The 13775-nt window shown below is 38.3% G+C and overlaps 1 protein-coding gene across 3 annotated transcripts in view; it reads left to right on the top strand.

Moving 5' to 3' along the window:
- Positions 1 to 12651: 12651 nt before the first annotated feature.
- The window catches only part of RALGAPA1 (Ral GTPase activating protein catalytic subunit alpha 1), a 200159-nt gene continuing 199035 nt past the window's right edge, over positions 12652 to 13775 (top strand). For 2 of the 3 annotated variants that reach the window (XM_065906823.1, XM_065906824.1), the window contains exon 1: positions 12652 to 13162. In XM_065906823.1, coding sequence (XP_065762895.1) covers positions 13057 to 13162 — 106 coding nt within the window. In that variant the 5' untranslated portion in view covers positions 12652 to 13056. The remainder of the gene's footprint in view (positions 13163 to 13775) is intronic. The other variant, XM_065906825.1, reaches the window with a different exon arrangement.

The raw sequence follows: 13775 nt of genomic DNA, 5'->3' as shown, positions 1-13775 counted from the left end.
GGTGCCTGGTGGGCTACAATCCATAGGGCTACAAAAGACTTGGACACAACTTAGAACCTAATCAACCAAAGCACTGGTACATCATTTTTAATATTTTCTGTGGAAAATCCTACATACTAAAGTACAGTGGTGGTCTTCAGGAAGAATACTTGCACAGTTAAGTTGTAAGCTAACCTAGCAACTTGATTCAAGGAATGACATTTTTATTTGAAAGAACTGACAAACTATAGTTTTTCAGGCTTGGATATTTGGCAAATATTTTCACAAAATATCAAATAAACAAAGTGAGCCTGTCACTTTTAGTAAAACAATTGACAGTATTTGTTACTAAAGGTTAAATTCAAGCTTCCAAATGATAATTAGGAATTCAGAAAACTTTTATTCACCATGGTGAACATGACAACTTTCTAATACTTAAAAGGATTTTCTGATGTGTTTGATTTTTTTAAATATTTATATTGTTTAATGAAATGTATTAACATTTGGAATATCTGTATATCTCAGTGAACAATTATTTTTCAAATGGCAAGTGTATAGTGCTACAAAATTATGCATAGGTAAAAGTTCCACTTAAAGTGCAAGATTTTAATGTAAAGAATACAAAAATTTCTTGATATGCTTTCATAGTCCATGTTACAACTAATATTTAAGAAACTACCCCTCATTGAGTTTAGTTTTAGTAGAGTGGTGACAATTATCTGAAAAAAAATTATTAAAATATTCCCCTTTTCCAATTATCTATTTGTTCTCACAAAACATTTGTTGTCTTTTAAAAAAAGATATTTTATTTTTCATAAATATGTCAGTTCGAAATACATTTTTCAAAAAATTTTGAATATTATCTTGCAACAGCATATCATTGTTATTTTATGCATATTAAAATAGCTTCACAATTTCTCAGGTTTTTTTTTTTTATTAGTTGGAGGCTAATTACTTCACAACATTTCAGTGGGTTTTGTCATACATTGACATGAATCAGCCATGGATTTACATGTGTTCCCCATCCCGATCCCCCCCCCACCTCCCTCTCCACCCGACTCCTCTGGGTCCTCCCAGTGCACCAGGCCCGAGCACTTGTCTCATGCATCCCACCTGGGCTAGTGATCTGTTTCATCATAGATAATATACATGCTGTTCTTTCGAAACATCCCACCCTCACCTTCTCCCACAGAGTCCAAAAGTCTGTTCTGTACTTCTGTGTCTCTATTTCTGTTTTGCATATAGGGTTATCGTTACCATCTTTCTAAATTCCATATATATGTGTTAGTATGCTGTAATGTTCTTTATCTTTCTGGCTTACTTCAGTCTGTATAATGGGCTCCAGTTTCATCCATCTCATTAGAATTGATTCAAATGAATTCTTTTTAATGGCTGAGTAATATTCCATGGTGTATATATGTACCACAGCTTCCTTATCCATTCATCTGCTGATGGGCATCTAGGTTGCTTCCATGATTAATGATTTAAGAGACTTTATTTTTAGAACAGTTTGAAATATATACAAAAAATTGAACTAATACAGGGAGAGTTCCCATTTGCCCTGCATCCAGTTTTCTTTTCCTACAAATGATATGGTACATTTGTTACAATTAATGAACCAACAATGATACATCATTAACTAAACAACATAGTTTATCAGGTTTCCTTGGTTTTTACCTAATGTCCTTTTTGTATCCCAGAATCTCATCAGAATTCCTTGTTACCTTTAGTTTTCATTTCTCCTTAGGCTCTTCTTGACTATGATAGTTTCTCAGACTGTCCTTGGTTTTGACCTTAACAGTTTTGAGGAGCACTGGTTAACTGGAATTTGTCTAATGTTTTTCTCACGATTCGACAGAAGTTATAGGTTTCAAATAGGAACCACAGAAGTGCCATTTTCATTCTATTATACCAAGGGTACATACCCTCAATGTGATACCTCACTGCTGATTTTAGCCTTGGTCACCTGGCTGAGTGTGTGTCATTTCTCCACTGTAAAGTTTCTTCCTCTGCCCCTTCAGTACTCTACTCTGGAAGAAACTCTTAATGTGCAGATCACACCTAAGAACGAGGGGCTTACTCTCTATCTCCTTGAGTCTCTATATAAATTCTTTGAAAATCTTCTTGAATGGGAGATCTGTCTCTTCTCCCCCATTTACCTTTTATTCAATTATTATTTACATCAATATGGACTCATGGATGTTTATATTTGTGGTTATAATCTAAGATTACCTTGTTTATTTTGTTGTTCACATTATCTTAACTTTTGCTATTGAGTGCTCTTTCACTTGATATATTCCTGTCACTTTTGTGTGTGTGTGATGGATTTCCTTATTTCTGGCACTACAAAGTGCTCCAGGCTCTTCTTGTAGATGGGAGAAGGCAATGGCAACCCACTCCAGTATTCTTGCCTGGAAAATCCCGTGGACGGAGGAGCCTGGGAGGCTGCCGTCTATGGGGTCGCACAGAGTCTGGACACGACTGAAGCGACTTAGCAGCAGCATCTTGTATAAATGAAACCTAGAATCAGCTCCAGTCCTAAAACCAGACATTTTTCCAAAGAGCTGTGTTGTTTTTTAATTGGAAAATGGTATTAAAGCCGACATCTGGCTATGGTGTGTTTGCTGCTACTAGGGTGTCATTGCTTCTAAATCCTCTCAGCTCAGAGCAAGGAAATACACATGTGTTTACTAATCCATCCACATACACCTATCTGTAAATATTTCCACATGTAACTGCCTGTATCTCTATTAAGATAAACAAGTTCCTGGTGATCTCTTCAACTCAAATCCACTACCAAAGGGATTATTCTACCCACCTCCCTGGGCTTATCTGAAAAACCCCAACTCCAACAAGGGAGAAGCTTGGGTCCTGCCATCTGCTGTCCATTTACATAGTTATTTAATTTCAGTATACATGTATACCAGTGTCAGAATTAAGCCATACCCTCATGGGAAAAAGATTTAATCAACTGAAGTATGGTGTTTACATACATTTTCTTTAGTCTTTAGTCTTATAGATTTCTTTCATTTTCAAATGAGTATGTTTTCCCTACCTTCTTCAGTGAAGCTGGCTCATACATGTAATAGTGTTAAATTATTTTGTCACATTCTGTGTTCCAACTTGGGATCCTATAGCCTTCTAAATTATTTCTTTTAATTTGCATGTATTAAGGTTCACTAGAGGTTCTATAAGTGTCTATGAATATTGATAAATGCATAGAGTCAAGTATCCACAATTAAAATGTCATATAGAATAATTTTACCCCCTAAAAAACTGCCTGTCCTTTACCTATTCAATCTTCTCCCCCTCCTCTCCAAGCTCCTGACAACTATTAATTTTTACCATTGCTATCATGTTGTCTTTTCCAGAATGTTATATAATTAAAATCATAAAGTATGTGGCCTTTTCAGACATTTCTTTTATTTAGTAATACACATTTAAATTCACCCATGTGTTTTCTTGGCTTGCTTTTTTTTTCACTGATGAATAGAATCCCATTGTATGGATGTAACACAGTTTTTTATTCACTCACCTATTGAAGAACATCTTGGTTCTTCCAAATTTTGGAGTTATTAATAAAGATAATACAAATATTTGTGTGCAGATTTTGGTGAAGCCATATTTTCAAATCAGCCATATTTTCAATTTCAAATACCTTGGAGTGTAACTGCTGGATCATATTGGAAGAATATGCTTAACTTTATAAGAAACTGCCAAACTGCCTTCCAAAGCAGGCTGTACCATTTTACAGTCCCACTAGCAATGAATACTTTCCCACCAGTATTTAGTGCATCATTGTTTTGAATTTTAGTCATTCTAATATATGTGCAGTAGTATCTTACTGTTGTTTGAATCTGTAATTCTCTAATGGTCAATGATATTGAGCATCTTTTCATTTGCTTATTTGCCATTTGTATATCTTCTTTGGCAAGGTGTCTATTCAGTCTTTTCACCATTTTTTAAATTGGGTCACTTGTTTTCTTGAGAGTTCTTTGTATATTTTAATCAAGTCCTTTATCACATATGTATTTTGCAAAGATTTTCTGCCAGTTGGTCAGTTATCCTGTGATTCTTTTTTTTTTTAATATTTATTTATTCATTTGGCTGCACTGGGTCTTAGTTGTGGCATGTGGGAGTTAGTCCCCTGACCAGGGATTGAACCTGGGCTCCCTATATTGGAAGTGCAGATTCTCAGCCACTGGATCACCAGGGAATTCCCCTCCTGTGATTCTTTTCACCATGTCTTTCCTACAGCAGAAACTTTAATAAAATCTGACATCATTTTTTTTCTGTCATGGATTATGCTGTTGGTGCTATATCGAAAAACTCACTGCCAAATGAAAGCTCACCTAGGTGTTCTCCCATTTTCTTTTAGTAGTTTTATAGCTTTGTACGTTACCTTCAGGAATGCTCCATTTTGAGTTAACTTTTGTGAGTTGAAAGGTCTATATCTAGGCCTTTTTTTCTGTATGTGGATGTCACTTGTTTCAGCACATTTACTGAAAAGATTATCTTTTCTCCATTGAATTGCCTTTGCTCCTTTGTCAGTTGACTATATTTGCAGGACTCTATTTCTGTTCCATTGATGGTTGTGTCTGTTCTTTCACCAATACCACACTTGTCTTGATTATTACAATTGTTAAGTGAGTTTTCAAATAAGGAGGTAGCAACTTTGTTCTTCTTCAGTGTTGGTTGGCTGTTCTGGATCTTCTATCTTTCCACATAAACTTTAGAATCAGTGTGTTGATATCTACAAAATAACTTCCTGGGGTTTTGATTGGTATCGTGTTCAGATAAGGTTGGGAAGAACTGACATCTTTAAAAACCTGAATGCTCCATTCCATGAACATGAAATATTTCTCCAGTTATTTTTGGTTGCACTAGGTCTTCATTGCAGCATGTGGGCTTTCCTCTAGTTGCAGTGAGCGGTCACAACTCTTCATTATGGTGTTCAGGCTTCTCATTGTGGTGTGTGTGTGTGTGTGTGTGTGTGTGTGTGTGTGTGTGTGTGTGTGCTGTGTGCTAAGTCGCTTCAGTCGTGTCTGACTCTTGGCGATCCTATGGACTGTACGGGACCAGGCTCCTCTGTCCATGGGATTTTCCAGGCAAGAATACTGGGGTAGGTCGCCATGCTCTCCTCCAAGGGATCTTCCCTACCCAGGAACAAACCTGCGTCTCCTGTGACTCCTGCATTGCAGGCGGATTCTTGACCCCAGAACCACCGGGGAAGCCCTCTCATTGTGGTGGCTTCTCCTATTGCAGAGTCCAGGCTCTAGCGCATGTAGGCTACAATAGTTGTGCCTCTCGAGTTATAGAGGGCTCTGTAGTTGTGGCACATGGGCCTAGTTGCTCCGCAGCTTGTGGGACCTTTCTGAACCAGGGATCGAACCTGTGTCCCCTGCTTTGGCAGGTGCATTGCTACCCATGCACCACCAGGGAAGTCCATTTCTCCACTTACACACACACACACACACACACACACACACACACACACACTCCTCAGCTTTAATTTTAATAATGTTATAGATTAGCAAAAGCTATTTGTGTGTGTGTGTTAGTTGTTCAGTCATGTCTGACTCTTTAGGACCCCATGGACGATAGCCCACCAGGCTCCTCTGTCCATGGAATTCCTCCAGGCAAGAATACTGGAGTGGGTTGACCATTCCCTTCTCCAGGAGGTCGTCATGACCCAGGGATCAAAGCCAGGCCTTCCATGTTGCAGGCAGATTCTTTACCACCTGAGCCACCTGGGAAGCCCTTTGGAGGCCCTCAATAATTTTGATCCTGAGACACAGAGGTTTGAAAACTATTAGTCTCTCTCCTGATCACTTCTTTTGGTTTTTAATTTTGTGTTAACTTCAGTTCCTTGCCATTCATGTCTCATTAGGATTCAGCTGGTAAGCATTCTGCTCCTCCTTTTACTAATGCAACACAGTTGGAATTTCAACCTTCTCTTTCACAAGTAGTGAAACTAAAACAGACGCCATGTCTAAAGTAATAGAAGAAAATGTACAGCTTTTATAATAAAATGCAGTCAACTAATATTGACTCACATAGTGATTTTCCTCCGAAGAGAATGGTAGGGAAAAGCCAAGAATAAATCAAAACAAAGCAAAAATTTACATTGGAGAAACCTGCCAGTACGTTAATCAGGTGATCTAGGTCAACATTAACAGTGGAGGTCAGGTTGATAGTACTTACCATTGATACGATGTGATGAAAATGGCTTTATCTCTGTGATCTTCCTCCCCCAAACCCACAACTTTAGTCTAATCATGAGTAAAACAACTGACAGATTTCAGTAGAAGGGCATCCTTCAATAAACCTGACCAGTATGCCTCAAAACTGTTAAAGTCATCAAAACCAAGGAAACTATGAGAAACTATCACAGCCAAGCGGAGCCTAAGGAGAAATAATAACTAAATGTAATAACCTATCCTGGATAAGATCATAGAATGGAAAAAGGACATCAGATAAAAAATAAAACTGTGGCATGTCGTTAATAATGATAACATATCATTTTTATTTTTTGGCTGCACTGGGTCTTCATTGCAGCCCAAGGACTTAGCTGCCACCAGGCATGTGGAATCTTAGTTCCCTGATCAGGGACTGAACCCCCATCCCCTGCACTAGAAAGTGCATTCTTAACCACTGAACCCCAGGGAAACCCCTTATTGGTTTATTAATTGTAATAAACATACCATACTAGCAGTTGAAAACATGAGAAGTCTTTATACTATTGGCCTAATTTTCCTGTAAATGTTTTAAAAAATGAGTCTGTTCAATAAAAAGATCAGTGGTTGCCAGGGGTTAGAGAGAGGGATGAATAGAAGAAACACAAAGGATTTTTATGGCAGTGAAAATACTCCATTTGATATTATAATAGTGGGAAAATGTCATTATACATTTGTCCAAGTCCATAAAATGTGTATCACCAAAAGTGAACCCTAATGTAAGCTATGGTCTTTAGGTGACAAGGATATGTCAGTGTAGGCTCACTAGTTGTAACAAATGTACCGTTTTCATGGAGGATATTGCTAAATGGGTGAGGCTGTGTACATGTGGGGGCAAGGAGCATCTGTGAACCTAAAACTGATTTACAGAAATAAAGCCCATTAAAAACAGTTTTTAAAGGTCTCTTCAATTTGAATAAACCTGACTTTATAAAAAAAATAGTAACGTAATGTTTGCATATGGGAGTTTGATGATGACATGTTTTTCTCAGGATGCTCATGATTTTAAACTTAAGTTTGAAGTCTAGTTTTCACAAGCGGTATTATAAAGATAATTTTCTAGGTTTGTCTTTTCAAAATAAATATGTCTTCAATGGGGAGAGATTTTAAAGAGAAAATCAGGCAGTGGATTGGGCATGCTATCTCTAAATTACATTTGTGCCAGCTTGTTTTGCTACGGTGTTATGGTGTTTCCTTTTTCCTCAGGTGTGCCAGCCATATAATTATTATTAATGATATGTTACATTTTTTATTTTCTATAATCATTTCATTCATTCATCAATCATTTACTGAGTGCCCTGCAAGAGAAAGGGAACGGGACTGACACTCATTCTTCCATTCAACAGGTATTTATTGAGAGCATTTTGTACTGGGCATTTTGCAAGAAAATGGGATATAGGATAGTGGGGTTGCAAATTTTTAAACAACTACACAAGTTGCTCCACTAAAAGTCTATCAAGGAAATGAAAGGGAAGTAACATTATATGTCAGCCATTGTAGAAGTAACTTTCAATACCACTTCTTACCTAATTATCACAATTACTGATATGGTTTACATATGAAGAAAATGAGGCTTAGAGAGATTAAATTATACACCAGAGATCCCTGATAAAGTAAATCCTGAAATGAAAGGTCCAGCTCAGATCTACCTAACTCTAAAGATCATGGCTGAAAACACTATTATTTCCTGAATTTCACAAATCACTGAGAGCACAACTTATCTTGACTTGCCTAATGAGGAAACTGATGCTGAGAGGAACTAGAACCCAAATCCCTTGAATAATTCATCTTTCCACCGAATCATAATGTTTCCTCAAAATAAGCTCTGTAACTTTCATGATACAAGCTATGCATGTGGGAAATGAATAATTTTTGTAAACTTTAAAAAAGGATATATTGTCATTGAAATTAACTACTATAAGTAACACATTGGGGTGGGTTTTTTTTTTTTTAATATTGGGGTAGGTCTTACAGCTCTCTTAGCTGAATTTAAAATTTTTTCTATGCTAATCAAGTATTTCATTGTATTTTAGACAGGGCTATTGATATGGGTCAGGAAAACAGTTTTGCAAACAAGCAGACTTACTCTTATTTTATAGGAGAAATTTTCCAAGCACAATTTCAATTTATACCATTCAGAATTTTACAGATTTTTTTCAGCTATTGCAGATTCTTTTGGTGACTCCATCAATGTAATAGGACATCCTGAATTTTTCTTTGCAGAGGAAAGTGTTTTTCTTTGCATAACCATGTTTATATGAGGTACAAATAGGGAAAGAGGATTTAAAAAACCACAATAATAGGAGAGGAAAGCAAGATTAATTTCACAGAAAACATATAGCTCTGCTTAGAAGCCTTTCTGTTTGCAGCAAGAAAAAAAACTGGGATATGATATAGCAAATAGAGAAAATATATACAAAACAAACACAGAAATAGTATTGGAAATATTCTTAGTAATACATTTGGGACAGAATGAATTGCCCAAAATGTAGCCTCCAAATTTATCTTTCTACTTGAGTCTCTGGGGACCACAACTTATGTTCATTTTCATGGATAAATCATGGAAACATTTAATAAAGACTACTTTTCTTTTCCCCTATTCCTTGCATCTTTATTCTTGTCTCAATCATGTACAACTTTCTCATCTTTTAAAGCTTTAATTAGCTATTTGACCTTCATAGTTGAAATAGATCAACATAAAAGATGGAAAAAAAATTCCACCTCAAACCCTAAGGAAAGCATAGAACACATTTCCCTGTGAATTGAAATCTGAAAAATAATCAAAGATTGACTTTGCTTACATACTGGCCTGCCCCTGCTGGGCATTGTTTCTCCTTCCTTAGTCCTCTTTCCATCATCCTCAGCGGAAACTACAACTATTATCTTTGCATAAATTCAGTAAGCATTTACTGAGTGCCTAGTGTTTACTTATTCTTTCCATAAATATGTATTGGATGCCTACCTCATGCCAAATAGCACTGGAGAGAGCAGAGAGAGAGAGACAGAGGAAAAGCAACTCTTGGAGCCTGGAATTATGCAACATAGGAAAAATTTTAAAAACCTGCCTTAAAGACAGATTACAGCTTAATATAATGGAGATGAAGCATAGAATGACTATAGCATAGAGTAAGGTGAGTGTCATGGTAGAGAAAAAGCACTGGAGGACCTCAGAAGAGGGCTGTAGTCTTGCTTTCAAGCAGTTTTTTTTTCTTTTAAAATTTCTACTCCCTATTCAGCCTAGCAGAGTATCTTTAAAGTGTCTAAGTCAGGAACTTTTCCTATTGCAAGTGACTGAAACCCAAGTGAAATTGGCTAAAGCAAAAGAAGGACTTTGTTGACCTGGGAAATAGAAAAGACCATGGTACTTTAGGCAAGTTGGATCCAAAAGTCCAAGTAATTCAAGACTTACTCTCTACTTAACTATCCCCTCTGTTCTCAAGCGTATTGGCCTTGTCCTCAGCAGATTCTTTTCACCTGTTAATTCCTAGCAGTTCCAGGCCTTCATCTTGGAAAAAAGAACTTCTCTTTTGCAGTAGTTGTAGGAGAGAGTTTTATTAGACTGAATTGGTCACGTGCCCATCCCTAACACACTTTCTTTGCCAAGTGCTAGAATACCAAAGTCTAAAGGGGGCAGTGCAGCAGCCTATCAGATGAGATATCAGATGAGAGGGGTGGCTTTCCAAAGAAAAATCTGGGTGTGTTACCAGATGGTAGGCAAGCTAGCGTGTATCCACCACAATCAATGTGGCTAATTCCTTTTTTTAAAATTCCACTTCAATAAGTTTAGAAAGAGCGAGAGTCTAGGTCTGCTTTTCCTGCATCATCTTAACAAACTTAGAGACTGGCTATAATCACTATGAAGTGGGAGCAAGGCATAAAATCTGGACATGTTTATAGCCTTTCCTCAATATGGGTTTTGTTCTTTAATCCAAAGTGCTGTGCATTTCCTGGCTATAAAATATATCCTTAAGCAAATATGTATACCAAAAAAATAAAAATAAAAAGAAATGTCTTGATTTATCCATGCCACATCTTTTCCTCATTAATACAGATATTCAGGGACTGATTGCAAGACCATTGGGCATCTTTTTTTACTCTTAAAATTTACTTAAAAAGGAATGGGTACTCAAATCTTACTAAGATGTGGGGGTAGGGAGGAAACCCCTGCCATTTCTAGCATACATGGCTAGAGATGGTGAAGCCCTGAGCCTGAACAAAGGTGGTGATAAAGGAGAGAAGAGGACTAAATCAAGAAATACTTAAGAAGTAGACTCATCAGGTGTTGGTAACTGACTAGATGGCAGAGAAGAAGAAGCCTTAAGATGAAACAACTGGATTGAAAATCTGAGCTAATAGTGGTAGTACCAGTGAAGATATTTAACAAAGGAGGATCAAGTTTGGGAGTGGAGAGGACAAAGATGATAAGTGTTGTTTTGTATATACTGAATTTGAGTAGCTTGTGGAAGCTCAGAAAGGAGACTTGGGTTACTAAAAGGGACATAAGTGTCTAAAATCACCAAATAAATGATAGTCAGAATCATGGGGTTGGATGACTCTTATACTAGCAAAAGAAACCATTTTAATGTAAACATAATTTAAATATCAACAAATATTTATTCCTATTGTACCACAATAGGACATATCATAAATTTTTCAAAAAAGGCTTTATTTTCAAGGAGTTTCTATTCCTACACATACATCTTAATTTGTTTTGTGAGTTTAAAATTAGTACATTAGATTTTCTTAATTTTCTTTAAATAGACTTAAGTCGTGAAAGCAATATATGACTTTTAGTTTAAAAAAGCTAAGCAAAAATGTAAAGAAAATAATTAAATTCACCTGTGATTTTACTTTGCAGCTATAATCACAATTTTGGAGGCTTTTTGACTTTTTTTCTAACTACATTTTACATGCATAGCTTCTTTCAAAGTTTTGATAATATCTTCAGCATTGTATTGCTTTTTCATTTAATAATGTCTTGAGTATTTTCTATGTCATTAAAAAGTCTTCATATTAATAATTTTCATGGTTCTGTGACATTTCACCTACTGGATGTTTTATCTCCTAATGGACATTCATTGTTTCCAATCTTTCAGTGTTATAAATCATGATTTAATATTTTTATATAAATATTTTCCCATTTCTGATAGTTTAGAATAGGGTCCTAAAAGTGAAACTAATGAATCAAAGTATATATAAAGTGTCTTGATACACAATGCCAACTTTTGTAGTCATTACTGCTTCTTTCTAGTAAGCAATAGGATTGTCTGCTGCTGCCTTCACCTGCTGTAAGATGACTAACTTAAACTCCTAGTTTGACCGATGAAACGTTACATTATTTTAGAATAAGTTATGTTGAGTGTAAGAAATCAGACAAGAGTATACTATAAGCATACATTTCCATGAAACTCTAGAAAATGCAAATGCCGGGTGACAGAAAGCAAATCAGTGTTTGGCCAAAGACCAGGCTGGGGGCAGTGGGAGGGAGGGATTACAAAAGGGCAAGAGGACCATTTGGGGGCTGATGGGTATGTTCACTATTTTGACTGCTTAAGTTTTCATGGTCATACGCAAGTATCCAACTTACCAAATTGCACATTTTGAAAATGTGCAGTTTACTGTATATCAAGTACACATCAATAAAAGCTGTTTAAATTGTTTAAATATATGTTGTTTTAATCTGATTTTTAAAAATTACCCACGTGTGAACATTTTTCACATGTGTTAATTGAGCACATACTTCTTTAATTCTTGTTTCATGTTTTCTACTAACTTTTCTACTTGTGCTTTAGCAATTTTCTCCTGGATTTGTGAACGCTTTACAGATGAAGAAAATTAACCCTTACAGCTCTCCAGATTTCTTTTCCCTGTAATTTTTCTTTCTACTACAACAAGCTTTTGGGAGAACTCATTTGTGCAAGACAGTTTTAACCAAGAGGATGTACTACCACGAATCTCGAAACTACAGTAAATTATTAATCATCACTTTGCCATATAAATAAAAATTCTTTATACAAAATTCAAATTAAGGAAATTAAGGGGTGTTACAAACAAAGCCTTCAGAAATGGCGTCTAAAATACACTGCTCATCTACTCTTATATTCTGGAGCTATGTTCTTAAGTTACATAGTAATAGCGGGGACAGGCGGAGGACCTTTAAAAACAGACTACTCTGGGGGCTTGGCTAGGAGACACTGTGCTTTCAAAGGCGCACGCAGGATTTCCCTGCCCTGACTCCCTCAGGCTACTCCTCTGTCTCCTTACACAGGAAACTAAAGGAAGGTAATGTCACGGGTGATCTCACGCTGGCGTGACGTCAAGAACTCTTGACGTCAGAAGGTGGTTGCCACGGGGACCATTCGCCACCGACGGCAAAGTCGTGAAACCCCATCACCACACTCCGTCTCCTTGGCGGCTGCTAAAGAAGATTTAACCTTAAGGGGGCCTCAGGGAGAGAGGAGTGCTGCCGCTGCCGCCGACAGCCGCACCTCTGCGGCTACGGGTCCTGGGTGCCCGGCCCCAGCCTGTGGCGGCGAGCGGCGGCCGGAGGAAGCGGCGGCGGCGGCGGGCGACTCGCCCGGGTCTCCGTCCCTCCGTGCAGAACTGGAAGAGGGGAGCCGCCATATTGGAGCTAGAGGCGAAGGTGCCTTGCAGACGCCGCGCGAGTCGGGTGGAGGTGGCGGCCCTGGCCTTGGTCTGGGAGGAGTCGGCCGCGCCGGGGCCCGCAAGGCTGGGGAGTGAATGAGCCGCTCTCACTAGTCTCCTCCCCGCCCACTCCCTCCACTTTCCGCCGCTGTGACCTGGCCGGGAGGGGGCCGGAGTCGGCCGTGGCGGCGGCAGGATGTTCTCCAAGAAGCCGCACGGGGACGTGAAGAAGTCTACCCAGAAGGTGCTGGACACCAAGAAGGACGCGCTGACCCGCCTCAAGCACCTGCGCATCGTCATTGGTGAGGGGCGAGGGGTGGCGGCGTCTGGAGGCCTGGGTTGCCCGGCCTTCCCTCTCCTGGGAGCCCTTGGGGACTCTCCCCCCGGCTCTGGCGCGATGCTCTAGTGGAGGGCGAGGCATCGCCTCTACAGACGCGGGAGGGCGGATAGTTTGGGGAAGGGAACCCTTGATAGTTGGCAAACGCTAATCACACAGAGGGTTACCTTGTTTTGAGTTAATAGCCTGAACTGTTTTAAAAACACCTATTACTCTAACAACTTATTTTTAGACTTTCTGGAGACTTGTTGTTGCAGATAATGGTGTTTATAGGATATGTTTGTCAGATGACTACCGCCATCCCCACCCAAGTGAAAGAAAAAAAAAAAAAAAAGACAATATAAACCCTAATCTTTCAAGTTTCTTGGCTAAGGAGGGCAAGGAGGAAGCAGTTACACCTCTTTGGGAAGTGGGTGGTTCCCTAAAAGCTTGTGGGAAAGAGCCCCGCCCTTGTTAATGCACCTTGTTCATAATTACTATCATTTAGAGGGAGAACTATGATTAATTGTAGAAAACAAGGTAGTTTATAGTTTCCTTTTCTTTTGGAGACTCATACAGCATTCTATTTTTAAATAAAA

This window comes from Muntiacus reevesi, chromosome 15 (assembly GCF_963930625.1).
Source record: "Muntiacus reevesi chromosome 15, mMunRee1.1, whole genome shotgun sequence".
Lineage (NCBI taxonomy): Eukaryota > Metazoa > Chordata > Mammalia > Artiodactyla > Cervidae > Muntiacus > Muntiacus reevesi.
This window is presented reverse-complemented; position numbering and strand designations above follow the sequence as displayed.